At 60.7% G+C, this 25472-nt stretch overlaps 4 protein-coding genes across 4 annotated transcripts; 2 read left to right on the top strand and 2 right to left on the bottom strand.

Annotated features, from left to right (window-relative positions):
* Positions 1 to 176: 176 nt before the first annotated feature.
* CNN2 (calponin 2) lies at positions 177 to 4420 on the bottom strand. The gene is made up of 7 exons (XM_068174249.1): positions 4271 to 4420; positions 2029 to 2150; positions 1643 to 1709; positions 1426 to 1563; positions 1156 to 1272; positions 715 to 861; positions 177 to 639 (listed from the first exon to the last, which is right to left on the bottom strand). Exons 1-7 carry the CDS (start codon positions 4331 to 4333, stop codon positions 373 to 375), a joined length of 921 nt encoding a protein of 306 aa, XP_068030350.1. The 5' UTR covers positions 4334 to 4420; the 3' UTR covers positions 177 to 372.
* A 1197-nt stretch (positions 4421 to 5617) lies between these two features.
* ARHGAP45 (Rho GTPase activating protein 45) lies at positions 5618 to 20274 on the top strand. Its single transcript, XM_068174251.1, is given in 29 exon segments — positions 5618 to 5964; positions 7619 to 7946; positions 9042 to 9185; positions 10181 to 10265; positions 10345 to 10417; positions 10691 to 10769; positions 10977 to 11114; positions 11324 to 11388; positions 11645 to 11729; positions 11732 to 11754; positions 12021 to 12101; positions 12295 to 12318; positions 12320 to 12370; positions 12372 to 12485; positions 12642 to 12779; positions 13021 to 13080; positions 13082 to 13154; positions 13157 to 13195; positions 13198 to 13210; positions 13515 to 13654; positions 13997 to 14074; positions 14298 to 14399; positions 14635 to 14798; positions 15009 to 15197; positions 15543 to 15680; positions 17293 to 17531; positions 17765 to 18023; positions 18144 to 18246; positions 18422 to 20274. Coding segments are annotated over 29 exon segments (3477 nt in total). The 5' UTR covers positions 5618 to 5874; the 3' UTR covers positions 18784 to 20274.
* A 388-nt stretch (positions 20275 to 20662) lies between these two features.
* Positions 20663 to 23117, bottom strand: POLR2E (RNA polymerase II, I and III subunit E). Its single transcript, XM_068174250.1, has 8 exons — positions 22959 to 23117; positions 22644 to 22818; positions 22339 to 22454; positions 21876 to 21956; positions 21651 to 21709; positions 21411 to 21489; positions 21202 to 21275; positions 20663 to 20938 (listed from the first exon to the last, which is right to left on the bottom strand). The coding sequence occupies exons 1-7, from the start codon at positions 23013 to 23015 to the stop codon at positions 21210 to 21212; spliced, it is 633 nt and encodes a 210-aa protein (XP_068030351.1). The 5' UTR covers positions 23016 to 23117; the 3' UTR covers positions 20663 to 20938; positions 21202 to 21209.
* Positions 23118 to 23441: 324 nt separating this feature from the next.
* GPX4 (glutathione peroxidase 4) lies at positions 23442 to 25236 on the top strand. Its single transcript, XM_068173741.1, has 7 exons — positions 23442 to 23546; positions 23605 to 23864; positions 24026 to 24170; positions 24251 to 24402; positions 24534 to 24558; positions 24849 to 24908; positions 24983 to 25236. Exons 1-7 carry the CDS (start codon positions 23442 to 23444, stop codon positions 25013 to 25015), a joined length of 780 nt encoding a protein of 259 aa, XP_068029842.1. The 3' UTR covers positions 25016 to 25236.
* Positions 25237 to 25472: the final 236 nt, after the last annotated feature.

Genomic DNA, 25472 nt, shown 5'->3' with positions numbered 1-25472 from the left:
AGGGTCCTGCCAGCACAGAGACGAGCAGCAGCACCAGGGGCAGCATGGGTAGCCACTCCTGCTCCTTGCTCAGGGATCCAGGGTCATCACAGGGGTATGTGGTGGGTGCTGGATGCATGAGAGGTGACACTGTCCCCTCCCAGATGCTGGAACATCTGCCACCTTCCTGCTGGCCCAGGGTCTTGGAGCTCTGGGGGAATCAGCTGGGCTCCTCTCTAGAAACAGGGTCTTTATTTCCTAGCTCAGAAAAATAGATTAATTTCCAAAGTCAAAAAAAAGTTTTAAAAGAGGGAATGATGAAAGCGGAGGCTGGAATGTGGCTGGCAGTGAGGCTGTACATGAGATGGTGCAGGTGGGGCTGAGCCATCCCGCTCAGTAGCTCTCCTCCTCCTCACAGTAGTAGTGGTACCCGGGCAGGTCCCTGCTCTGGTCATCTGCAGCGTTGGCCACCTCGCCCTGGCTGCCCTGTGGGCAGTACTTGGGGTCGTAGATTTGGCGGCCGAGGCCAAAGACCTGCCCACTCTGGTTGGCGCCCTGGTTGGAGCCCATCTGCAGCGACATGGAGGAGTTGTCACACTTTTCTGTCCCCATCTTGGCATCATAGATGTGTCTCCTGGTGCCAGGAGCTGTCATGCCCACCTGGAAGGAAGGACAGGATGGAGCAGGCTCAGCTGTGGCCCTCCCATCCCTCCCCAGCCCGGCATGGGGGCTCACCTGACTGGCACACTTATTAGTGCCCATCTGGAGGCTGATGGTGGAGTGGTCCATGGGTGGCAGGATCTGATTTTTGGGATCGTAGAGGTGCCTCCGGGTACCATAGGCCGTCATGCCGGACTGGCTGGCACACTTGTTTGTGCCCATCTGACAAAGGGGTCTGGTGAGGAATGTGTGCTGCCCCACATGTGCCCCTTCTCCCCCGTTCCTATCCCCCCAGCCTGAGGAGCACAGCCAGTGCTCCGTAACCTATCTCAGGCTCCCAGCCATTGAGTGCTGGACACAGAGCCAAGATGGTCCCAGATCCCAAGGACACTTGAGGCACCTCACGCCTTAGGTCCCTCCAGCAACACTTGGAGCTGTGACAGTGCTGAAAACTTGACAGAACTGGGCACCCTTTGCCCAGCCCTCCCACCCATGGGACCCTGTGCAGCAGCCCACCTGCAGCCCGATCACACACTGCCCAGCCTTCATCTTGGCCTCGTCGAAATTCCTCTGCTGCTTCTCTGAGTACTTAACGCCGATGTCCACCCCGCTCTGCAGCCCCTTTGTCTTGGCCTGCCAGGAGTGGCTGTGAGGAAGGACAGAGGTCCCAAACCCCCCACCCACACCCTGGGCAGGGGAAGCTGTGGGGTCCCACAGGCACCACCCCAAATTCGGGGTCCCCATGGGGCTGCAACTCCTCCCAAACTGCTCATCCTCTGTGCTCACCATTCCCGCCAGTGCCAGCAGCGACACCTGCACCTGTGTCAGGTTCCCGCTCTCAAAAAGGTCATTAGCTTCAAAGAGGTCCACGGGGTTCATACCATAGCTGGCCATGGCCTTGATGAAGTTGGAGAGGTTCTCAAGCTGTGGAAAGGTAGAGGGGTGAGCCCTGGTGGGTGACGGCAGAGAAACAGCAGGCAGGTGGCAGCAGAGCTGCACCTACCTGGTGCCAGTTCTGAGCCGAGTGGTTGATCTTCCTCACTGAGTTGGGCTGCAACCTGTTCATGAGCCTGGAGGGAGGAAGGGAGACATGAGGCTGTGGCAGGAAAAACCTCAAGGGGCTGCAGGGCATAGGCTCCTTTCGGGAAGGTCCAGCCCAGGCCTCCTCTATGTGAGGCAAATTTCCCCCCAGGGTCCCTGTTTGTCCTCAGGGCTCTCCCCAGACAAAGAAGCCTTGGGGGTGACTCTGGCAGGTCCCACTGGCACAGATCCAGCCCACCCTTCTCACCACAAGGGCTGGTGAGGGTCCCCTGGAGGCTTGGTATCCCCCATCTCCTCCCAGCTGGAGCAGGGGCTGGGGGCCATGCTCATGACCGCCCCAGGACTCACTCGCAGAGGATCACCCCATCCTTCAGCCCCTTCTGGAAGTCAGGTCCAATCTGTTTTCCCGTCACGCTATTGATCCACGTCCGCAGCTCGGCCTCCTTCTGTGGATCGTACTTCTGGGCAAGCTGGGGGACAGTTGGGGGACAGCTTAGGCAGGGCCCCAGCGTGCACCTCAAACCCCTCATGGGGACAGTTCCCCCTCCCTGGTATGGGAACAGCGACAGGAGCATGAGGATGATGCTGCCAGCAGACACAGCATCTTCTGAAGTATTCCAAAAGCATGAGAAGGAACTGCCCATGGGATTAGGGGCAAGTGATACCCAGGATTTGTCTCTCCCTGTCCGCTGGAGCCCGTGGGAGTTCAGCTCTGAGCCCCAGGGGTCCTGGCACAGATGCTCTCCCTTTCCCTTCTGTCAAGGCCCAGCCTCCACCACAGATTCCTCCGTCACCGCGGCTATGCCAGGAATGTGGATGCCTCCTCCCAAATGGAGACCAGCTGCCAGGGCCAGCAGCATCTCTGTCGTCTCGGCCCCCCAGCCCACAAGGAAAGGGAAAGTTCTCCTGGCCTAGGGAGGGAAGGGGAGTGCTGTCCTGCCCCAGCCAAGCACCTCTGATGCTCAGCTGGCACCTGGGGGTGGCCCCAGGGCATCCACCAACCTCTTGCCCATCCTGTCCCTTCCTGGTCCTGTTATGTGCCGAGGCCATGAGTCCCTAGGGATCCTGGACACAGGGAGACACTGGGATGGGCACAGTCCAGCCCCAGTAGGTGGTAGGGAGACACTCCAGTACCAAATGGAAGTTCAAGCGACGCAGAGATACGGATCACCCTCATGACACCATGTGTGTCCTGGCTGGGGGATTCTACAGTCCCACCAGCTGATTTTCTGGAGCGTGAGCAGCTGAAGCCAGTTCCTCTTCCCTCCCCATGGCCAGCCTGAGGATTTCCCAGGGCATGGGGAGTGCACAGTGGACCAGCCCCAGAGAGATCCCACCACAGCCCAGTGTGCAAGGGCTTCCACAAACTGGGAGCGTGTCACTGGTTCAACTGGTTCCCAGTTGGTGATGTCACCTCCATCAGACATACCGGGGCAGTTGGACTGGCTCATGTCTTGCTGAATCAACATGAAGCACCAAGGCCCCAGCGCATGTCACCTGCTCAGCTGGGGCAGGCCAGGGCCCATCCACTCCCCGTTACGAAATGCAAATCCCCTGCGAGGCCAGGTAAGGAGTGCCCAGCCATGGCCACCGCATCCCGCCACCATGGCCATGGCAGCCACGTGCCCATCACCACTTGTCCCTTCTCCTGCCTGCCCTGGCCCCGTCCAGATGTCCCCGGGCAGAACACACTCAAACCACCGGCCACCTGCCCCGGGGTGACTACAGGTCAATCTCTGCTCGCCTGGGGCCAGGCACAGCCACCGACCACTCGGGGCTGCTGTGTCCCCTCCCCGGCCCGGCAGGACCCCCGTGCACTGTCGAGGGGGCAGGATGGTGCCGGCAGCTGCCTGCACCCCGTGGCACCCGGATCCCGCCTAGGGGTGCAAACAGCTCAGCCGGAGGCTCCTATCCCTCCTTCCCCTTCCGGCCCCGCGGCACTCTGGCGGGAGAATCACCGGGGCCGAAAGTTGCATCCCCAGAGACGGCCGCGGGGACGCTGCCAAGTCGGAGCATCCCGTAGAGCGATGTGGAGCTGCGGGGAAGCAGAAAGTGAAGAAGCTTTGTGGAGCTAGTCCGGAGCCATGGAGGACCGAGGCGACCGCCCTCAGCCTCGGGTGTTACGGGAAGGGTTCCCCGCGTTTTGCCAGGGGCAGCGGAGCCACAGCGGCCACCGCACGGGAGACACCCAACCGCGGTCCCCCAAGACACGTCCCTGGGACCCTCTAGGCAGGTTCAGGGCACCTCGAGACTGGAAGCCCAGCTTCGGTATCCCCAGCCCTCAGAGACCTCGGTACACTGGGTCTTCCGTCCCGCATCCTCCCGGGAAGCCCCGGATTTCCATCTTCCCGGAATCCCCCAACTTCTCCACTCTCGAACGGCTCTGCAGTCCTGGGACATACCGGGAAAATCCCCGCCTCTCCAGAACCCGGGATGCAACCGGGACGCCCCAGCAGCACCGGGAAGCTCGGCTCTCCCGGGCCTCCAGGAGCACCGGCAGCCACAGCGCCCGGTGGACCCGGTATCCCCCAGCCCCCGCTTCACCCCCGTCCGGTGGTCCCGGCACCGCCCGGCCCCCGCCGTGGCTCACCCGGTTCTTGACTTCGGCGGAGAGGCCGTAGGACGGGCCCTTGTTGAACTGGGAGCTGCTCATGGCGGGGAACAGAGCCGGTACCGGAGCGGGGAGCGGGAAATGGGGCCGGTACCGGAGCGGACTCTGGCGGGGCGGGGGCGGGGGCGGGTCCGGCCCCCTCCGCGTTGATTGGACGGGACGAAATGTCCAAATAAGGGCAGGAGCGGCCGGATCGAGAGGAGGGTCCCGAACCCCGGCATTGCGACTCGGGGAGCGCCGAGAGGCACCGGCAGTCGGGGGAGCCCGGGGCCGGAACCGTCCCGGACACACGCACACAAAGACAGACGGGCACACGCGTGTGCCTCCCTGTACACGGGTGTGGGCACCCTGGCCCACGGGCACGCGTTGTGTGCGCAAACACGCACCACACACAACACACCACACACACCCACACACACCACACACCCACACACACCACACACCCACACACACCACACACCCACACACAACATACGCGCACCCCCGACCCACGGGCGCTACCGTGCCCACGCACTCACACATTCACTCACTCACGCACTCAGACATTCACACGCACCTGCCTGCGCGCGCCCACGGTCACGCACACACGCAGGCCACGCGTACGCTTTCTATCGTCCCCGAACCTCACGGACCTCCACCCATCCCCGACCGCGTCCGGCTCCCCTTGGCCCGTCCTCCGTCGTGTCTCCGCGGGGCCGGCATAAGTCCTACGCAAGATAGCCCAGTACGGCCTTGCGGCCCGGTACGGCCTTGCGGGGAGGTCCCGGGACAAAGGGGGGCGAGGAGAGGACACCATCACCCCCCTACCGCCTGCAGGGGCTGGCAGCCGTCCCGAGCAGCCCGTGGGCAGCAGCCGGGGGTCCCCACGTAGCACCCAGAGGGCCCGATCCGGCTCTCTGCACGGGTTTATCCGACGCCCGCCGAATACTCCCGTTGTGAGGTCGTGATGCCCCGTGGGTGGGAGAGTCACGGGTGGGACTGTGAGTGCACAGAGGCCGGTGAGGACAGGGGGCAGGGCTGTGACCCCAGAGGGCCAGTCCCCGCACTGACTCCGAGCCCACGGAAGGGCAGAGCCGGGAGCATCCCAGAAGTGGGAGCCCAGAGAACCCCATGCCACTCAACTCCACACCTAGGGCCTTCAGAGGGATGGAGCTTGTCGTCCCTGGACGGATGAATGCCCCCAAGCAGGGTGAACTCCCCAGAGGGTGGGAGTTCCGCACCGGTTCCACAGAGTGGGGCTCACCACCCCCCCGCGCACACACACACACACACACACACACACACTCTGTAAGTCCGGAACTGCAGCACTGAAACCCTCTCAAAACCCCAGAAGTGCCGGGGTCCCGCTGTCCCCTGTGACCCCGCAGGGCAGCCAGGGTGCCCCTGGCCCCGGCCTCGCGCCTGGGTGCGCGTTCGGCTTTTCCTGTTTCAGGTCGGGCTGCGAAGCCGATGAGGAAACGAGGCGGCGTCACACGCGCCCTCCTGACACTGCGCCCCGCGAATGTGACCGGCGCCGTGAGGAACCGGCACGGCGGCCGGGCCGAGCGAGGGGCTGAGGGCAGCGGCTCGGCCCCCCGGGAACAATGTTCTCCCGGAAGAAGCGGGAGCTGATAAAAACCCCCTCCATCTCCAAGAAGAGCCGGGCGGGAAGCCCCGTCCCACAGACCCTGCCGGTGAGTGCCTCCCCCGTATCCCTGGCACGGTGGGGGCTCTAGGGGCAACAGCACCCACAAAACTGCTGAGTAGAGCCACAGCTTGGCAATGGGGCGCTGGATACGTCCAGGAGGTCTGTGAAGAGGAGGAAAACGAGAAAGAACCCTACTCGCGGGGCTGGGGGGGTGGAATTTTGCCCCTGATGAAGGGGACGGAGCAGCCGCCGAGGGAGGCGGGAGGGAAGGAAGGGACAGGGAGGAAATGGGGGGGCTGTCGCCGAGGGTTTGGGAAGGGCAGACAGATTCACAGATCTCCCTGGGGACCGGGATGGGAGCGGGGCGACCGCAGGCTCGGTCAGTCCCGGTGCCTCGGCTCTGCCAGATATTTATTTATTGACGTGTGGAACCCCCCGGTGCCGGAGGGGCCAGGAGGAAACGCTACCCGCCGGGGCTCCCCGGCGCACCCCGCACCGCCCGCCCTGCGCCTGCGCCCCAGTCCCGGTGCGTGAGGCGAGACCGGGCAGGCACGATGCGGCCGACGGCGACCCGGAGCCCACCCGCGGCTCCTTAGCAGGGGACACCCGTCCCCATCCCCGTCCCGACTCCCCGGGAGAGGGGCCTGTGGGTGGCAGCCAGCGGGATGCTCGGTCGGGCTGCGGGCAAGAAAAGCTACAGCCCCTCGGCGGCGGCGGGCAGAGCCCACCCGCCCCAGCGCTCCCTGGATTCGCTGCCCCGCACGCCCGCCGTGAGGCTGACGGTACGGCCGGGGGCACCCCGGGGCGCCGGAGGGAGGGACGGGATAGAGCTGGGATGGCCCCAGGCGTTTTGAGGCGGAGGTCTTTCTGGCTCCTTGCAGCCCCATGGTGGCCTGGCCCCCCGTGGGGATGGGGTCCCCCGTTCGCCCTCGCCCGCGGAAGCCTCGTCCTCTCGGCGCTCCGTGTCTGCCCCGCCGGTGCCAAAACCGCTTCCGGCAGCGCCCGGCCAGGGATGCTCAGATCCCGCACGTTCGTGTCAAACCGGGTGCCGGAGGTCACTGGTGGAAGCTGCTGAGGAGCTGCAGGGTCCCCTCCCCATGCCCAAGGACTCTCACTGGATGTGTGGCTCTCAAGCCATGACAGCTCTGAATAGTGCCGGTACCAGCCCCTCCCTCAGTGCAATTTTACCCCTAGAAATTTGGGGCTTCCCCCATCTGTAAAATACCTGCAAAGCCCAAACAATAGCCTGGGAGGTGTCCCTGTCTCTGCCTCCTTCCCCAGCATGGGTACAGCTGAAAAAGAGGAAGAGGTATGCGGGCGGATCCTCCTGCCATTTTGCTCTTTGGAGGTCCCCAACCTATTGGGATAGGCAGCCCCATCACGGTGGGTGCTGGGGTGGACAATCAGTGTCACCCACACCATCACTGTGTGCACCTCATGCAAACACAGACCCCGAAGAGCTGGCAGGGTCTGATGAGGGCAGCCAGGCGAGTGCCCAGACCCTGCCCACTCTCCCATGACAGTCCTGAAGGGTATCCCTGCCTGGGGAAACTGAGGTACGACACAGCTGCAGGGTCTGACACCAGTTCCCCCAAGGCAACAGCTTGTTCTCCAGGATGGCGTGGGGCATCCTGGGGTGCTTCCCTCTCTGGGGTCCCCGCCATGCTGGCTCTGTCCTCACACTCACCCTTGTTCCCCAGGACCTCTCCCGCAAGGATTGCCTGGAGGCACTGGGCTCCAGCGTGGGGGAGCTGCCCCCAGCCAGTGCCAAGCTCAGCAGCAGCCCCAGTGCCGTGGGCACCCTGAAGCGCCCCACCAGCCTGAGCCGCCATGCCAGTGCTGCCGGCTTCTCCCTGCCCACGGCCCCTCGTGCTGTGCCCAAGGGCCACAAGATACCCATGTCCTACAGCCCTATGGAGGGCGGGGAGGGTCCCTTCATCGACCCCGAGGACATCTCCCAGCTGCTGGCAGACGTCGCCCGCTTCGCCGATGCCCTGGAGAAGCTGCGGGATATGGTGCTGCGCGATGGTGAGTGCCCACCCTGTGGCAAACCCCTGCATCACAGCACCCTGGGACAGACCCACTCGTGGGTGGGGGTTCTCTGTCTGGGCCAAAAGGTACCAGGACTGCCAGGGATCCATGCAGCCGCAGTCAGAGGTGGTGGGTGAGTGGTGGGTGAGTGTAGCTCAGAGCCAGGATAACGTGGCTTCCTGCCGCGAGCTATTTTCATCCGCCCGTTTTCCTGTTTACAGCGCAGTGGTGCCAGCCGCCCGCCAGGGCCCCCCGGCCCCCTTGGGGTGCCAGGCACGGCCCCCCAGCCCATCAAGGCGGCCAGCAGGAGGGGCTGGGTGGTCTGCAGGCTCAGGAGCAGCTCTCCTTGCCCGAGGGGACACAGGGAATGCATCAATCCCGTGGTCCTGGGGCCTGTGACACCACATTGTCAGACCTGGTTTTGCAGTAGCTCCTTTCCAACCCTGAGCTGGGGGCTAGGATGGAGAGGGGTCTTTGCCTGGCTGGGCAGTGGGTACTGATCACCCATTCCAGCACTTCCCTGAGGGAGGTTCCTCACTTCCTAATCAGGCTGTCAGTCCCCAGCCCAAGACCTGCACTGGGGGGTCCTGGCCAGACCCCTGGGCTGGCAACTGGAGCCCACAGAGAGGAGGGTCCTGGGGGGGAACCTGTGGGATGCAGCAAGCCTGGCTGGACCAGGCCAATCCCTCCTGGCTAGGAGCATCCATCCGGCAGGAGGGAGGGAGGGAAATGGAGGAAATTCCCAAACTACTTTCAAGGGGAAAAGTTATTATGGAGGAAAAAATGCTTCAAAGGTCAGACTGCCCCCCAGCCAATACCGGGCTGGGCAGGAGACACACGGCCACAGCTGTGGGGAGGTGCTGGACAAGCAGGATGTGGCCGTGTCAGTCCTGGGAAGCCCTGAGGCCAGGGGGATTTGCTGCATAGTCTGGGACATGGCAGGTCCCTGTCTTGGGCGTGGCTGGCAGGGGGTGGCTGGGAGGTAAACAGGGGAGGGACACAGGACAGGGATGCAGAGCAGAAACAGGGGGCAGGGACACAGGGCAGGGACATGGGACAAGGATGCAGCATCTCAGCCTCCCTCTCTTGCAGACCCTAAGGAGCCGCAGCGGCCGCTGGCCCATGAGTGCCTGGGTGAAACCCTTCGTATCCTGCGCCAGGTCATCAATAAGTACCCGCTGCTCAACACCCTGGAGACTCTGACAGCCGCTGGGACCCTCATCTCCAAAGTCAAGGGTGAGACAGCTGTGCTGGGAGCTCTGTCCCACTCCCCTCCTGCCCCACAGTGGGATGGGAGGGAATTGGGGAGCCCATGAAGGGGCTACCAGGAGTGGAGCTGCCCCATGGACTGGTGCAGAGGGCAAAAAGCATCATCTGCCTCTTGGTGTGGTTCAGCTTTAAGGATGATGTAGTGTCAGAAATGAGAGATCCTGCCTGGGGGTTTCCAGGCATAGCCGCAGGAAAAACACTGAAATAATCAGATCCTTCTCCTGGCAGCCTCTCATGTTTATGGAGCAGGGTCTGGGAGGTCAGATCCCAGCTGGGCACCACTTCCCGCTGCTGTCACCCATGGGGACAGGGCAGCTGCACCTACCACAGGCACAGCACAACCTTCTGAGTCACCCGTGGCTTCCTGGACACCCAACCGCAACTGCAGGGGACAGGATGGCCAGAGGGCTGCCGTGAGGCTGGTTCCACATAGGGATGGGAGGGAATGGGCTTGGAGCAGACCCCTCCCCGCCCCAAAGAGCTGACCCAGGGTCTGCCCAGGAGCCCTGGTTACTGGTGTCCCATGGTATGGGAGCCTGCCAAGCACTGTTGGCCCTGGTTCCTCCTGCTGGGGGTGGTTCCTCATTTGACTGCGGGCAAGAGCCCTCCTGGAGGAGTTAATCCTGCTTGGAGAGGGGTCTGGAGGAGCCATGAGGCAGGGCAGGCAGTGGAACAAGTCCAGCAGCACTTTTCCAGCAGCCCTAAATAACGGGAATAAACAGAAATACAAGCCAAGAGATGCTGTCAGGGACGTCAGTCCTGGGAAGAAGGAAGGGGGAACTACTGTGCTGGAAAAATCCATTGTCCATAGGAATGGTCCTTCCCACTGCTCCCTTGATTCACCCCAGCCCCTTCCCCAGCCCCAAAGCCCTCTCTGATACCAGCATGAACTGGCAGGTCTTTCTGCTGAGGCAGAGACGGGTGCTTGTGGCAACAGGGCTTCAATATTTCCTCATCTCCAGGTTTCCACTATGAATCCAATAATGAGGCAGACAAGCGGGAGTTCGAGAAGGCTGTGGAGACCATCGCCGTGTCCTTCAGCAGCACGTAAGGGTGTTTGAGCAGCCATCCCCTGGAGACAGCCTGTGTCACTGTGCTGAATCCAGCCATGCTCCTCTCCCCGCAGGGTGTCCGAGTTCCTCATGGGGGAGGTGGACAGCAGCACCATCCTCTCTGTTCCACCCAGTGACCAGAACCAGGTGAGTGATGCCCGGATACCTGGATGCTCCTACCATGTGGGGCTCAGGATCACACAGGGATCTGGCTGCTCCCCTCATCTCTGGTGTGAGCCCAGAGCAGGGTGTTGCTCCAGTGACAGTTCCATTAGCTCCCGGGCACAGCCTGAGCACAGCTGACTTCCAGCAGTGACAAAAAGGCTCCAGTAGCTCCGACTTCCATCCATCTGGCCAGCCCCTCCAGCTACTCCCCATCCTCTTGGCTGACCAGTCCCTCTTCTTTCCCAATTCCCAAAGACTATGGAGAGCCTCTATGGGGGGATTCCTGGGCCTAGAGGAGATGGAGTGCCCTCAGGCATGGACAGCTATGACACAGGTAAGCAGGATGAGTTTGGGTGCAGGGTTTGGGGTCTCTGCAGGAACCAGCACCTTCCCCATCAGCACTGCCATCCTGAGTCACACATGACTCCTTCAACTGGGGAAAGGCAGCAGAACTGGTGGCACCAGGGCTGGCACTGGAAGCTGGGGGTGTTTGCACTGGAAGCTCACGGAGTGAGCTCAGGGAGTGTCCATCCCTCCACAGCCCGTCCTCCGGCTGAAGAAGTGGATGTGATGCTGCAGCGCTGTGAGGGGGGCGTGGATGCTGCCCTCCAGTACGCCAAAACCATCTCCAAGTACATGAAGGACCTGATCGGATACCTGGAGAAAAGGACCACGCTGGGTGAGTGGGGGGATGGCAGGTGGGTCTCTTCTGGAGCAGGTCTGAGCCACAGGACAGGTTGAGGCCCCTCCTGGAGGAGGCTGATGCTGCCAGGACAGTGGGAACCTCACTCCTCAAGTTCCTGATTGATTTTTCAAAAGGAGATCGGGTTCCACCAGGGAAATCCCAGTGTCTCGTATGTCTTTTCACTTTCATCCTTTTCCTTCCAGAGATGGAGTTTGCCAAAGGGCTCCAGAAGATGGCAAACAGCTGCAAGCAAACCATCAGTCAGGAGGTAAGTTCCCAAGTCCCTGTAGCCCCCAGTGCCAGGCAGGATTGGGAGCCAGCAGCCCTGGATAGCTTATTCCATGTGCCCCAGCTCAGGAGGACATGGGGGCAGCTCTTTGGAGCCCTGCCTGGAGAAATTCAGGATGGGGCTTTTACCAGCAGTCACCAGCCTTACCTTGCCTCTGGCTCTTCCTCCCCAAAGGACACATCTCCTTGGGCTCACGCTGTTGCTGGGGCTCAGGGAGATGTGTTTTTCTTCCCAGACCAGCATGCCTTTCCTGTCCATCTATCTGCTGGCCCTGGAACAGGACATGGAGCACGGGACCTCAGTTCTCCAGGCAGCCAACACCCTCAGCAACAAACCTTCCTTCCGGTGAGGGGACAGAAGGTCCTTCCTGGGGCTGGAGGTCCTGGTGTTGCAGAGGTAGCTCTTCCTTAGCTCAATCCAGAGGGAACCTGCATCCAGTACTTCCTAGGCTGTAGATTTTTGTCCCTGGCACAAACCAGTGCCTGTGACCTGTCCTGGGAGTGACAGTGACCACCACAGGGTACTTCTCCATGCAAAGTCTTGGCAAGGGCAGAGCAGGAGTGCTCAGCTCAGGTCATCACGGGGCTGTTCCTCCCTCCCTCCGCACACAGCCACTGGTGGTGAGACGCCTGGAACATGAGAAACGCAGGAAGGAGATCAAGGAGCAGTGGTACCGGGCGCAGAGGAAACTGGTGAGTGACTGGATTTGTGTTCCCAATCCCAGCCTGGAGCAACTCGTGACTCTGAGGGGCAACCTCCTCTGAGGCCGCTGGGCACCCTGCCCCTCTCCAGCAGTCTTGGGTGCCTCTGCTGTGCTGGGGGACCCCGGCAGAAGCTGGTGACCCCCTTGCTGGGCTCCATCCTCACCCTAGCTCTCCCTGGCAGCAAGAGGCAGAGGGCAACCTGCGGCAAGGCCAAGCAGACATACATGCAGCGCAGCGAGGAGCATGACAAGGCCAAGGTATATGGCGGTGAAAGCAGAGGAGGAGCAGCAAAGCATGACCAGCAGCATCACCACAAAAACCCTGGACAAGAAGAGGCGGCTGGAAGAGGAAGCCAAAGAACAAGGTAGGAGGGTGACAGCTCTGGAGGGGCCTCCTTGCTCCTGCTGTCCCCTGAGCCATGTGGGTGAACTGATCCTCAGGAATGTCTGGATGGACAAGGTCCAAGGGCCTGTTCTTATTCTCCTCCACCTCTGAGCTTTTCCCATCTCTTGCTCTCCCAACTCCCAGGCAGAAGAGGCCATGGCCACGTATCGCACCTGTGTGGCCGATGCAAACACGCAGAAGCAGGAGCTGGAGGACACCAAGGTGAACTCGCTGCGGCAGATCCATGAAGTGATCAAACAGACTGACCAGGTCATCAAGTCGGTAAGTGGGGCTGGGCTGGGGTGTCCCCAGGGCAGGAGGTGGCTGTGCCCTGCTCTGGAGAGCTCAGAGCTGCCTTCCAGCAGAGCTGCCCCTATTCCAGAGGGCGTTTGGGTGGATGCAGAGCTCCCTCTCCCTCATGCTCAGAAAGTGCTGCTTTTTGCTCCTGATTTCCACCTAACCTGGAGCTCCTCACGTGCCAGCCCACCAAGCTCACATCTGTCCCTCTCCACGTCAATTTTAGGCCACCATTTCCTTCTACCAGCTCATGCACATGCAGACGGCGCCACTGCCTGTGAACTTCCCAGACACTGTGCGAGAGCAGCAAGCTGTACGACCCGGGCCAGCAGTACGCGTCCCACGTCCGGCAGTTGCAGCGCGCGACGAGCCCGACGTCCAGTACGACTTCGAGCCCTACGTGTCCACAATGCCTGGTAAGAGAGGAGAGGGTTTATTCCTGGGTAATGCTCCAGTTCAGCCGTGGTCCCTTCGTTTTTTCCTGCCACCCACGCTCTCCTGCAGGAGGCAGGATGCTTTCAGTATTCCTGAAGGCAGCTTCTGCTGGGAACGCTGGGGCTGGACCAGCTGGGAATTATTCTCTTATCCTTCAATTCAGCCTTGATGAGACAGGCTGTTTAGTATTTAAGATTCTGTGATTCCCTAGACTGGTGGATGGCAGCCAAGGATAAAGTTTCCAAGTGTCCTTCCTTCCCATCCACATTCCCTTTTCCCCTCCAGGTCTCCCTTTACTCAGCCACAGAAGGGCAGCTTCAATGCCGGTGAGTCTCCATGGGTGCAGAGGGGGCTGGGGCTGGCTCGGAGGGGAGCAGCCGGAGCCAAGGAGTCGCCAAGTGGGGCCGGAGCGGCCGAGCGAAGAGGTGAGTCTGGAGCCCCAGAGCTCTGCATCCCCTCTCCCATGTCCCCCCAGGCAGGAGCAGAATGGGACCCCCAGGGTCATGAGGGGCTTTGCTGGCAGCAGCAGGACAAGCTGGGAGCCTCCTCCTGAAGGACACTAGATCAGATCTGTGGCATTTTGCTCCCTAAGAAACCACTGCCCATCTTCCCATCTCCCCTTTCCTTGCTGGGTGTCACTGGAAGTGCCAAACCCCATCAGCAGCTTCCCCCCAGTCATCCCAGTTTCTCCCAGCATCCAGGCTGTTCTCCAGCCATTCCCTCCAAACACAGACAGCAATCCAACAGACTGTGTGTTCTTTCTGCAGGTGGGAGGGGACACCAGGTGCATAAATCCTGGCCAACCTCTGTCGCTGATGCTGACAGCAGCCTGGATTCCAATGCAGGTACATATGGAAGCAGCCCAGGAGCCCCTCCAGCACAACCAATCTAAAACCAAAGCTTCCCAATTAGACAGGACCATCCCCTGTTTTACCTGCCCTGTGAGAACACTGCTGTAAATGACTGCGCTGATCCAGTCTCCAGTGGGATAGGGTGGGATGGGATGAGCTCTCAGAAGAGAAGCAGCTTTGCAGGTGATTCACTGGTCTGTGGGTTTTCCTTGGACAGGTGAATTCAGCCACAAGCTCCAGCGGCTGTCATCCAACGGCACCGCGTCCTCCAGTGAGGAGCTGGAGGAGAAGGACGGGACCACCACTCCCTTTGAGCAGAGTAGGTGACAGTGTGGGAGGTGACAGTGCTGCTGCCACACCCCCACCACGGCATAGCTTTCCGGCGGGCTGCTTTTCCCAAATTCAGTAGTTCTGCAGGCAACCCAGCAATTGCTGGAGATTCCTGATGGTGTCCCCAGCAGCCCTGCCTTTCCTGAGGTTTGAACCCTACTCAGACTGGTGACAGTGACAGTCCTGCTCAAGCTGTGCCTTACCTCACATTTCCTTCTCTGTAGGCATCAACGGGATGACCCCGGAGCTGACAGCTCCCACAGGGCCCTTCCGGAATGTTGGCTTGTCCAAAGCTGCCCAGACCCATCGGCTGAGGAAGCTCCGTGCCCCTTCCAAATGTCGGGAGTGCAACAGCTACGTGTACTTCCAGGGAGCTGAGTGCGAGGAGGTGAGTTGGGACAGCTGGGGTTGGAACCCAGCTCTGGCCATGGTCAGGAGAACATTTCTTCTGTGGAGAGGGTTCCAGGTGGAAAACGGTGCTTTCCTTTGGTGCTGCAGCATCTCCAAGACATTTTTCCTGTCTCTCACCAAGCTGTGAGCAGTACCTGGTGTCTCTGTGGCTGCCCCCCACCTCCACATGCTCCCCTCTCTCTTCCAGTGCTACCTGGCCTGCCACAAGAAGTGCCTGGAGACCTTGGCCATCCAGTGTGGGCACAAGAGGCTCCAAGGGAAGCTGCAGCTTTTTGGGCAAGACTTCACGAAGGCGTCTCAGGCCAGCCCAGATGGGATCCCCTTCATTGTCAAGAAATGCATTTCAGAGATTGAGAAACGGGCCCTGAAAACAAAGGTGAGTGACACTCCCCTCTCCTCCTCCTCAAGCTGGCTGAGCCACAGGCCCTTGGAAGGATCCTCTGGAAAACCATCAGGCTTGATTTCAGATTTCCACAGGGCAGGGAGCCAGGGATGAGCTTGGCCCAGTTTCCAAACTATGCCTTTGGAAAATCACCTCTCCTGCCTTCTGCTTTCCTATGAAGCAGGAATGACTGAGCTGGAAGGAGATGTCCCAAAATGACTTCCCAAAGGGATTTCCCACTCCAAAAGGAGAGGGTGGGAGCACCCAGCTCACTGTCCCATGCAAACATGAAGAGTAACCTCTCCCCTCACTTCAGCTCCATTTTTCTCTCTTTCACAGGGCATTTACCGAGTTAACGGTGTCAAGACCCGCGTGGAGAAGCTTTGCCAGGCCTTTGAGAATGGGAAGGAGCTTGTGGAGCTGTCCCAGGCCTCCCCTCATGACATCAGCAATGTCCTTAAGCTCTACCTGAGACAGGTGAGGTGCTGAGGCCTCATGGCAGAGGAGGGAGGGGAGTGGGCCAGAGAACCAACCTGGCAGGAGGAATTCTGCACAAACTGGGCTCAGTGCCTAGGTGAGTTGGGAGAGAGAAGGGCCCTTCCCAGGGGGAGTGGGTTGGCCTTAGAGATGGGGCCACAATGACCCCCCCCCGCTCATCCCACACGGCGTCACTGTGGTCACAGCCACCAAACAGCGATGTGCCCAAGCACTGAACAAGCAACGCTCCACCCCTCCCAATTGGGGAACTGGCTACCCAAAAAGGGAAGGGACCAGCAAAGGTCACCCTGCAGGAGCTGAGTCATGTCCCCATGGGGTGGGCTCTGACCCTGGAGTCATCCTAGAGTGGGCTTAGTGGGGTCTTTGGCCCCGAGCTCACCTTGAGGTAGGCTCAGCAGGGTTCCTGCCCCTGGGGTCACCCATGAGTGGGCTTAGTGGGGTCTCTGCCCCTTGGATCACACTGGGGTGGGTTTAGCAGGGTGTCTGCCTCTGAGGTCACCTTGAGGTGGGCCCAGCAGGGTCTCTGCCCCTGGGATCACCCCAGTGTGGGCTCAGCCCCAGCACCCCCCACCCTGTACCCAAACTGTCGTTGCAAACAGCGTCACCCACATCCTCCAACAGCCACGACCGCAAGGCAGGAGCACAGCGGAAGCTGCTTCTCCCTTGCAGGCAGCCGTGGGTTAACTCTTTGTGCTGCTTTTTTCTGTAACCCCCCCCACCAGAAGGGCAGCTCTGTGTTATCTCACAGGGAAAATCATGTCCTTGGGCTCCTGCACATCAGAAGTCAAGGACTCTGAGTGGCTTCCATGGTTTCTCCAAAGAGAAGCGGAGTGGAAAGAGGGGGGAAATCAGTGCTGAGCCCCAGTCTGAGCCCTTGTTGCAGAGAAATGTGTTAAAGTCCTTCTATAAAGGGGTGGATGGAGGGAGCCCACTCTGCTGTGATGCAGCCTGTCCCCAAAACATCCGTTAAGGCCGCTCTGAAAACATCCCCGGCCACGTGGAACACCCAGCAGTCAACACCAGCTCCTTCTGCTTCACACAAACTTCAAAGCAGAGTTTCCCTTGCCACAGCTCCACCTCTGCTGCAGGCTGTGCCCTACACATCCTGTGCCCTTCACATCCTGCCTCCCTCACCCAGAACAACCCATCCCTGTCCTCTTCCCAGCCGCTCCTTGTCCGCTGGGGAACCTCCAGCCAGGGATTTTCCAGGAAAAAAAGGGAATCCCTGCACCTCAACCCAGCAGGGAGCACCCACAGGTGGATCAAACACTGCTTTTGGCTTGAACTTCACAAGTGGTCCTTGGCCAGGGCTAGTGAGGATCGATTGACATGCTCCAGGACATGGATAAATAAATATCACCTCTGGGCAGAGGTTTGCAGCACTGCAGGGTCACAGAGTCATGGAACTCTGAAATGGATGTTAAAAGTGCTCTGAGCTCTCTTCAAGCAGGCCTTGAGCACTTCCAGGGATGTTTCCTCGCTGTAGTAATGCCCCAGGTGTTGCCAGCTCAGCAACTCGGCACAGGTCCAGATCTTATGCAGGTGGGAGCTGCTCCCAGCACCGGGGTCATCTCTTCTCTTCCCCCTGCAGCTGCCAGAGCCCCTCATGCCCTTCCGGCTGTACAACGAGCTGATGGGGCTGGCCAAGGAGAGCCTGCAGGGCGGCGAGGCCAAGGGCCGCAGTGGGAAGGGCAGCCCTGAGCTGGTGGACAGAGGAGCTGACACCGACCAGGCAGTGCTGAGCCTGGTGCTGAAGCTGAGGGAGCTGCTGAAGGAGCTCCCCTGCGAGAACATGGCCACGCTCCAGTACCTCCTGCAACACCTGAGGAGGTGAGGGGAGCATGGCCAGAGCCTGTCTGGCTGCTGGGCACCTTCCCTTTATCCCCTGGGGTGGGGAGGTGCATGCAGCCTCCTCACTGGAGTCAGGAGGAAGGTCCGTGGTTGCAGCTGCTTCTCTCCCCGTCTTGAGGTGCAAGTGCTCCAGCCTGGCATCTCCCCCAGCCCTGCCCATCCACACCTCTCCCTCCTTGCTCTCACAAGCTGTTCCTCCCCCTCCCACCCAGGATCATGGAAGTGGAACAGGACAACAAGATGACCTCAGGCAACCTGGGCATCGTCTTTGGGCCGACGCTGATGCGCCCCAGGCCCACAGACGCCACGATTTCCTTGTCCTCGCTGGTGGATTATCCCCACCAAGCTCGGATCATTGAGGCACTCATCATCTTCTACCCCACCATCTTTGAGCACAAGGCCATGGCACCAGCCGAGCCCAGCAGACGCAGCTCAGGCGCCGCAGAGGAGGTGGCCAGTGATACTGAGCAGGTAGGAATCCCCATGGAGGGGGGACCCTCAGGGGATGTTCCATGAACCTTCACTGGGGTCAGCTCCTGGGGAGTGAGAACTCTCCTCCATGCCCTCACCACTGTCCCTGTTCCCACCCAGGCCCATGCAGGCTCCCAGCCTGTGGCTCCTCTTGGCACCAGCCCCTACCTGGAGCTGCCTTCGGAGAAGGGGAATTTGGCTTTCAGCGCTGACTCACTTGCAGGTCAGTGAGAGGTACTGGGGGTTCCCGGTGGGCACAGGTCCCTTGGGAGGCACGGAGGGCACACAGACCCATCCCCTGCCCCAGGGACCCCAGGACCCCAGGTTTGCTGCATGAAGCTCCTGCTGATGCCACGGTGCTGGGCTGGAGGGTGGCACAGAACTCCTCTGTCCCACAGAGTCCGGCGACCGCTCCGTGGACTCCGACTCGGAGCTGGAGGACGGTGGGGAGCCACGGACACACCTGACCAAGCAGGGGAGCGAGACCAGCACAGAGGAGGTTAATTTCTGTGACGAGGGGAGCGAGGGGCCCTACAGCGTGGGCCAGTCAGATGCAGAGGGCTCTGCTCCCCGCTGCTGCAGCCTTGGGGATGAGCAAAGCGATGTGGAGGAACACCCTGAGAGCCGCAGCCCCCACCATCCCCAGGGACGCCACAAACCAGCCCCGGCACCTCTCGGGGCCACAGCAGCCACGAGCTGCAGCCCCAGCTCATCTAAGCCACCACAGACACTGGGATGTACAAAGGGGCAAATCCCCTAGGCTGCCCAGATGCTGGAAACTGGAATGTGGAGGGGTGGGAGGGACTCGTGGCAGCCCTGGGGGGTTTGGTGTGTCAGCTGCAGGTGAGTCCTGGCTGATTCCTGGCTGGAGCTTTCACACAAAACCCCTGACACCCTCAGTGCCTGGACAGGGAGCAGGGTCACAACCTGCTGGACCCTTGGCTCAGCTGGGGCCATGAAGACCTTGCCTGGGAGGGAGCTGAGTTTGGGCAAACCCTCCACTTGCTCAGGATTGGGAAGGAACCCAGGGCTTTGCCTGTGACAGGTGTTTTATTTTTGTTGTGCTCCCGAATCCCTGAATCCCTGAATCCCACACCTGTGCTGCAAGATTGAGGTTGGATGAGTCAAAGGACCTGGTCATCCCTGATGGCTGAGGCTGGAAGGGAGCCAAGACTTCCAGGAGTGACATGGGAACAATCACTCAAGATGGGCAGGAGAATGACACCACAGGAACAGACGGAACTGAAGGCAGCTCACTGGGACAGGGACACAGCTGGAGCAGCGCTTGGGTTGGGTGAAGCCCCTGCACCATCTCACCCTGAGCCAGGCTTGGCTTTGGGGCTGTGCCATCTGCCAGGATCTCAGGGGATGCCCCTCAATGGCACCTGACTGAACTAGGTTCAGGATGGATTTCCTGCCCCAAAACCTCAGCACTGTGGCCCAGCTGATGCATCTTCATTCCTGCTTGGATTGACAGGCATTTGGATTGGTGGGCATTTCCCTCGGCAGGAGACATGCAAGGAGCAGCCACAGGCTGTGGTTTGCTTGTACAGTCATTTCATCTCCAAAAAACTATGCTGCAAGTCCAGGACTAACACCCTCTGCTCTTGCTTCCTTTTCTGTAAAGATATGAATCAACCCTTCAACATGACTCCACTACCTCTGCTGGCAAAGGGACTAAAGCCAAAGTGGTTTTAGTTTTTTTTTTATAAAGGTATGAGACTTTTCCTGCACTGAGGCACAGAGAAACAAGTTGAGTTTTAGCTTGGAATGAGCTTGAGAGCCTTTTCCTTCATTCTCCTGCTTGTGGGAGACAGAGCAGGTGGTGGGGGGGGGTCTCAGACACCTTGGTACTGCAGAACCAGGCAATGGACAGGAGGTTTGAGCCCTCCCATCTCAGCAAAGGTACATAAACCCAGGTTAACTCACAGGTTTGGAACTGAGCCAGGGAAGAGCTGGAGAGACACAGGATTTGTTGTGCCCTGCCGCTCTTCCACAGGATAGTTGGATTTTTCCAGGGCAGCAGGAGGATGTGGGAATGCTGCTGCTATGGCAGTACCCGCGTGTGTGTGTGTGAGGGTGGGTGAGAAAAGGGGCTAAAGCTGCGCTTGAGCTTCCCACAGCAGCAGCTCCCTCCTGGTTGTGTTGATTCCATGTTTGTCCTGACAGGCCTGTGCTGCTGCACAATGCTGCCTTGCTGTGTTCACATTGATATGCTTCCCAAAAAACCAATAAAACCAGTGTGTTCTGACCCGTGTTTGTCCTGGGGATCAGGGTCTTCCAGGCTCCCCCTACCACAAGAGGCCAAATCCAAGTGCTTCTGGCACAACAAGTGAAGTTTAAAGCCCCACAAAGTCCTGGATTCAAATGAGTGTAGCTGGGGGTGATGAGCAACTCTCCATCACAGTGTCTGAACACCAGGGTCCCAAACCAGGGGACAGGGCAGGAGATCAGGGAAGGAATGAGGTAAGTCTGAACTGCAGCTTCCAAATGCCCCAGGGCAGCTTGAAAAGGCTCTGCAGGGCTCAGCCACAATGCAGAGTCCTGGCAGGAAGAGATTCCACACATAATGAAAATTACGGGAACTTGCAGAGTCTCGAGGCTTTGCCACAAGGAGAGGCTGAGCAACACTACAGCACTGAGGGTAAAAATCTTTATTTCAAACAAGAGCCCATGAAACAAGGAAGCAAAAGCCTTTCCCACTCATTTTCTCCCATCGCTCCAGGTCTCCATGGCTGAGTCCTGGATGGGACAGAGGGGTCACCACAAAGTCCAAGCTGGAAGACATGGAATGAGGCCCAGTGACAGGGCTGCAGAGAGGCAACGTGGGAAGAGGATTTCCTTGGCCATCTCTGAAGTGCAGGAATCTCTGAGTGCCCGTGAACTGCTGGTGGGAGCCACCCAGCTCTTCACACCTGGAAGAGAAGGAGAGATGGGAATCACCTCCTGCCCCTGACCTGCTCCTGGTCCCTCTGAACACCCCAAATCCCAATGGGCACAGCCTGAGCAGAGGCACAGGTGACAGGGGAGCCTTACCCTGCTCTCCCCAGCAGCTCCCTCCATAAGCCATTTAAAACTCTGAGACGTTTCCCTGGAAGCAGCTGCTTCACACTGACCTTGGAACATTCCCTGGCACTGCCCAGAGCCCCCCCAAAGCAGAGGGTCCCCTCATCCTTACCCACTGTGTCACTGCACCAGTCTGTAGGTGATGTACCTGCCCGCCGTCTCACTGGGCCTGATGATCTTCACTACCTGCAAGGCAGACACAGAGCTCAGGAAGAGGAGGAGGAGACACTTTTTCTGCTCCAAGAGCTCCAAAATGCCCTCAAAGATCATCCCCTCCCTGCCCTGCCACGGGAAGCTGCTGCCTCAGCCTGCTCCTCTCACCTGGCCACGCTTTATCCCGAAGTACCGGGCCACGGGGTCCCCAGCCTGGATCCTGGGGAGCTGGTTCTCCCTCAGTTTGCTGTGCTGGGAGTCAAGGAGAAGCTCTAGGCACGCCATGGGCTGTTGGCAGCTCATGAAACAGAAATGAACCACGGCAGGAGGAGGGGTTTTCAGCCCAAATTTCATTGCACCCGAGCAGGATGAAGGGATACTCTTCCTTGAGGAACACTCAAAGGATACTATCGGGCCAGCAGCTCCGTTACTTCCTCCTTTGTCATGACCACGTGCTCTGGCACCAGCTGCAAACACGAGAGAGGCTGAGATGAGGCAGCAACTGGAGACAACGTGTTTGGGAGGGGAAAAGGACAACTGTGTCCCTCAGCCCAGCCAGAGACCAGGAGAAGGACTCTGGGAGCAGCAGGAATGCAGCCAGCATGAGGGAGGGACCATCCTACCACTGCTCACCTCATGCTCCGTGATGTTGATGAGAAGCTCCTGCTGCAGGAACTGCTCCAGGATGTATTTGGGAGCCATGTCAACCAGGGACTGGAAGGAAAAGGCCCTTTTCAGAGGTGGCTGGGGCAGCCCTGGCAGTGCCCAGAGCTGCTCCTGGGTAAACACCTGAGCTCACACAGACACAGGCAGACTAGGAACGAGCACATGGATCTCCTGGAACAGGGAAACATCTCTTTTTCCCTCCCCCACCTCCTGACTGCTCGTGGGCCCTCAGCTGTGCCACTGCCACCAGGACCAGCTGCTCTGGTTAAACACATCTGGGTGCTAAAAAAGAGCCTAACAAAACAGGCTCTAACAAAAGCTTTTCTCTGGAGATCAGTTCGGGGCTTTTGTTTACCCACAACAACGCTAAGAAACAGACAAGGAAAACCTTCACAGCTCCTGAGTGGGACACGGCCCTGTCCGCACAGACCTGCTTGGCTGAGGGGGTCATTCCCTGCTGTACCACGATCAGTGCCCGGGTGATGTTCTCCTCCTGCATGCGCTGGCAGTACATCTTGATCGTCTTGATCCCCACCTTGGGCTCCTCTGAGGACAGAACCAGAGCCGGGGTCACCGAGAGTCCCCCGCACTCCGAGCTCCCCCTCGAGGGCTCAGCCAGACCCGGGGCAGCCGAAAGTCCCCAGTGCTCCGAATCTCCCCTGGGGGCACAGGCGGACCCTGGGTCACCGAGAGCCTCCCCACGCTACGAACCCCGCCCGGGCCGGCGCTGCTCACCGGGGAAGAACACGAACATCTGGTCGGTGGGATCATCGTTGTGAGCCACCAGCACGGTCAGGTCGGTGCGACGGGGGCGGCCCTCGCTGGGCTTGTCCCCGAACTGCGCCTTGAACTCCTCCAGCGTCTGATCCAGCTCGTCCTGGGTCACCAGGTACCCGCGGTCGTGGCAGAGCTGCGGGAGCAGCACCGGCCTCAGGAACCGGCAGGCGGACCGGCCTCCACGTCCCCCACCTCCCCCCTGCGGCCCCGAAGCGCCGCCGGAACTCCCCATAGACCAGGCTCGGCCCTCCCGGTGCCTCCGTTCCCCCGGACCTGCATGATGGTCTTGCGGATCTTCCACAGCCGGTACGTCTCCTCCTCGTCGTCCATCTTTGCCGCTGAGGCCTCCGCGGGCTGCCCGCGCCGCCGCCTGCCCCGCGCGCACCCGGGGGCCTCGGCCGCGGCGCCTCCTGGGAGATGTGGTCTGCCGCGAGCTGCCCCCCGCCGCTGGCTCCGGAGGGAACAGGCTTCTCTCGGCTGCTGTCGGGGTGGGTCTCTGGCCGGCTGGGCTCTGTTCGGAACCCACGGCCGGCCGGGAGGGAATCGCCGCCCGGGGGCCGCGGCACCTGTCTCCACACCCCGCCCTTTGGTCTGTCCTTGCTCCCCGCCCTCGCGGTCCCGCCCGATAAACACCCCTGCGGCCACCCCGCCCACTCTGCCCTCCTATTGGTCGGCTTTCTATCCATCATCTCGCCGAGGCCGCCTCTCTGCGCGCCGATTGGCTGATAGGCCCGAAGGGGGCGGGGTTCGTGCGCGATGGGCTGGGCCAGCACGGTGCGGGGCGCGCTGCGGTGCGCGCGGGCGGCGGCACCGGGAGCGGGGCCGGGAGCGGGGCCGGGGCCGAGCGCGGCGCGGAGCATGGTGAGTGCGGGCGGCCCGGGGCCCGCGGCTCGGGCCGCTCCGGCACCGCTTCTCGCAGCGGGGGCTGGGCCTGGGGCCGGCCCCGGGTCTCTCCCGCGGGGTGCCCAGGGCGGGTGGCGGGGGCTCGGGCCTGGCCTGGCAGGGGCGGCTCCACAGGGTCGCACAGGGCCGCGGAGGTGGCGGGGCCGGCGCGGCGCTCTGCAATGACGCGCCCGCCCCGCAGTGTGCCCAGGCGGATGACTGGCGCTCGGCCAGGGCCATCTACGACTTTCACGCCCTCGACATCGATGGCAACGACGTGTCCCTGGAAAAGTATCGGTAGGACGGACGGAGGGGCCGGGGTCCGGCGCGGCGGAACGCGGCGCCGGGCGAGGCTGAGCCACAGCGGCTCTTGCGTAACCCTCACGCTTCTGCTGGGCGGGTGAGGGACCTCTGCCCGTGCCCTGCGGGGAAGGGCAGCTCATCCACCCCCTCTGCAGGGGCGACGTCTGTATCATCACCAACGTGGCCTCCAAGTGAGGGAAAACCGCGGTAAACTACACTCAGCTTGTCGATTTGCACGCCCGATACGCTGAGAGGGGTTTACGCATCCTGGGCTTTCCTTGCAACCAATTTGGGAAGCAGGTACGGGGGGTAGGGGCTCGGGTTCCCTGGGAGTGTTGGGATGGCCCGGGGACCCTCACGGTCCTGGTGCGGCCCCTCAGGAGCCCGGGGACAACGCTCAGATTAAGGCATTTGCTGAGAACTACGGGGTGAAGTTCGACATGTACAGCAAGATCGATGTCAACGGGGATGATGCTCACCCCCTCTGGAAGTGGATGAAGGAGCAGCCCAAAGGGAGAGGCACTCTGGGCAAGTGAGTGTGGGAGGGAGAGCCCGGGGCACCCACAGCCCTGCAGCCAGCAGGGAGGGCTTGGCTCAGGGCCCGGCTGGGCACGAGGAAGGGCTTTTCTGCCCAAAACTCACTCCTGTTTTGTTCTCTCCTAGTGCAATAAAATGGAACTTCACCAAGGTAGGACACTTGTAGTAGTTTTGGTTGCCTCCTCTGGGCTGCACATCCCTCTGGGGATCTGAGGGGGGGTCCCTGATGTAGGAGGGAGCCTCACACAGGCCTCTGCTCTGTGCTGGTACTCCAGGTGTCAGGGCAGGAGCATCCAAAGGGGTTCCTATGTCTAGAGACCTTTGGTAACCCCTGCCCTGCCCAGAGCACAGCTGAGGGGAGAAGTGAGTCTGTGGGGGCTAAAGCTGCCACACCCCTGGGAGCCCTGGACTCACTCACCAGGGGTTGCTTCCTTCCTGCAGTTCCTCATTAACCGGGAAGGTCAAGTGGTGAAGAGGTACAGCCCAATGGAAGATCCCTATGTAAGTGCTGCTGTGGAGGAGGAGGGGAAGGCCAGGGATGTTCTCGGGGTACAATGCTCCCCTCTTCCCCGCAGGTGATCGAGAAGGACCTGCCTGCCTACCTGTAGCTCCGCTCCACTGTCCCCCTGCCCGTCCCGACCCTGCTGCCCATGGAGCCTCCTCCAGCCCCATGACGGGCTGCCTCCAATCCAGCTGCTGGTGGGGCAGCCCCGACCCATGGCGTGCACCTGCTGGACAGAAGCTCTGGGACCACGGCCGCTGCGGGCAGGAGCAGCCGGAGCCCCCTCACAGTAACGAGTCCCCTTGCAATAAAGGCGTTAGGAATGAACTGCTGTGTTCGGTGTGGGATGGAGCAGGGCTGGGGCTGGGGCTGCTGCGCCACTCCTGCTGACAACCTGGAGCTTGCTGGCAAGCCAAGACCTTATGCAACTCCCGAGCCAAGCAGGGATAATCCTTAGTGTAGAGGAGGAAGTGCAAATCCGGCATGATGCGTGCTCCCGAGGGGCTGCCTGGGCAAAGGCAGAACTGGGGAAGGTTTGTCCCCCTGAGATCCCTCCTGTCTCC

The sequence above is a fragment of the Anomalospiza imberbis genome, chromosome 27 (genome assembly GCF_031753505.1).
Source record: "Anomalospiza imberbis isolate Cuckoo-Finch-1a 21T00152 chromosome 27, ASM3175350v1, whole genome shotgun sequence".
Classification (NCBI taxonomy): domain Eukaryota; kingdom Metazoa; phylum Chordata; class Aves; order Passeriformes; family Viduidae; genus Anomalospiza; species Anomalospiza imberbis.
This window is presented reverse-complemented; position numbering and strand designations above follow the sequence as displayed.

Bases quoted from the DNA above. Each gene is read 5' to 3' on its own strand.
- POLR2E (XM_068174250.1), bottom strand. From the start codon at position 23,015: ATGGACGACGAGGAGGAGACGTACCGGCTGTGGAAGATCCGCAAGACC. The intron at 21,957-22,338 runs GTCTGTGCGGAC...TTTTCCTTCCAG, and splicing joins TGACCCCCTCAGCCAAGCAG to TCCCTGGTTGACATGGCTCC. The intron at 21,276-21,410 runs GTGAGAGGAGCA...TCTGCCTTGCAG, and splicing joins TCGGGATAAAGCGTGGCCAG to GTAGTGAAGATCATCAGGCC.
- CNN2 (XM_068174249.1), bottom strand. From the start codon at position 4,333: ATGAGCAGCTCCCAGTTCAACAAGGGCCCGTCCTACGGCCTCTCCGCC. The intron at 2,151-4,270 runs GTGAGCCACGGC...ACTGTCCCCCAG, and splicing joins CCGCCGAAGTCAAGAACCGG to CTTGCCCAGAAGTACGATCC. The intron at 1,273-1,425 runs GTGAGCACAGAG...CACTCCTGGCAG, and splicing joins TGCTGGCACTGGCGGGAATG to GCCAAGACAAAGGGGCTGCA.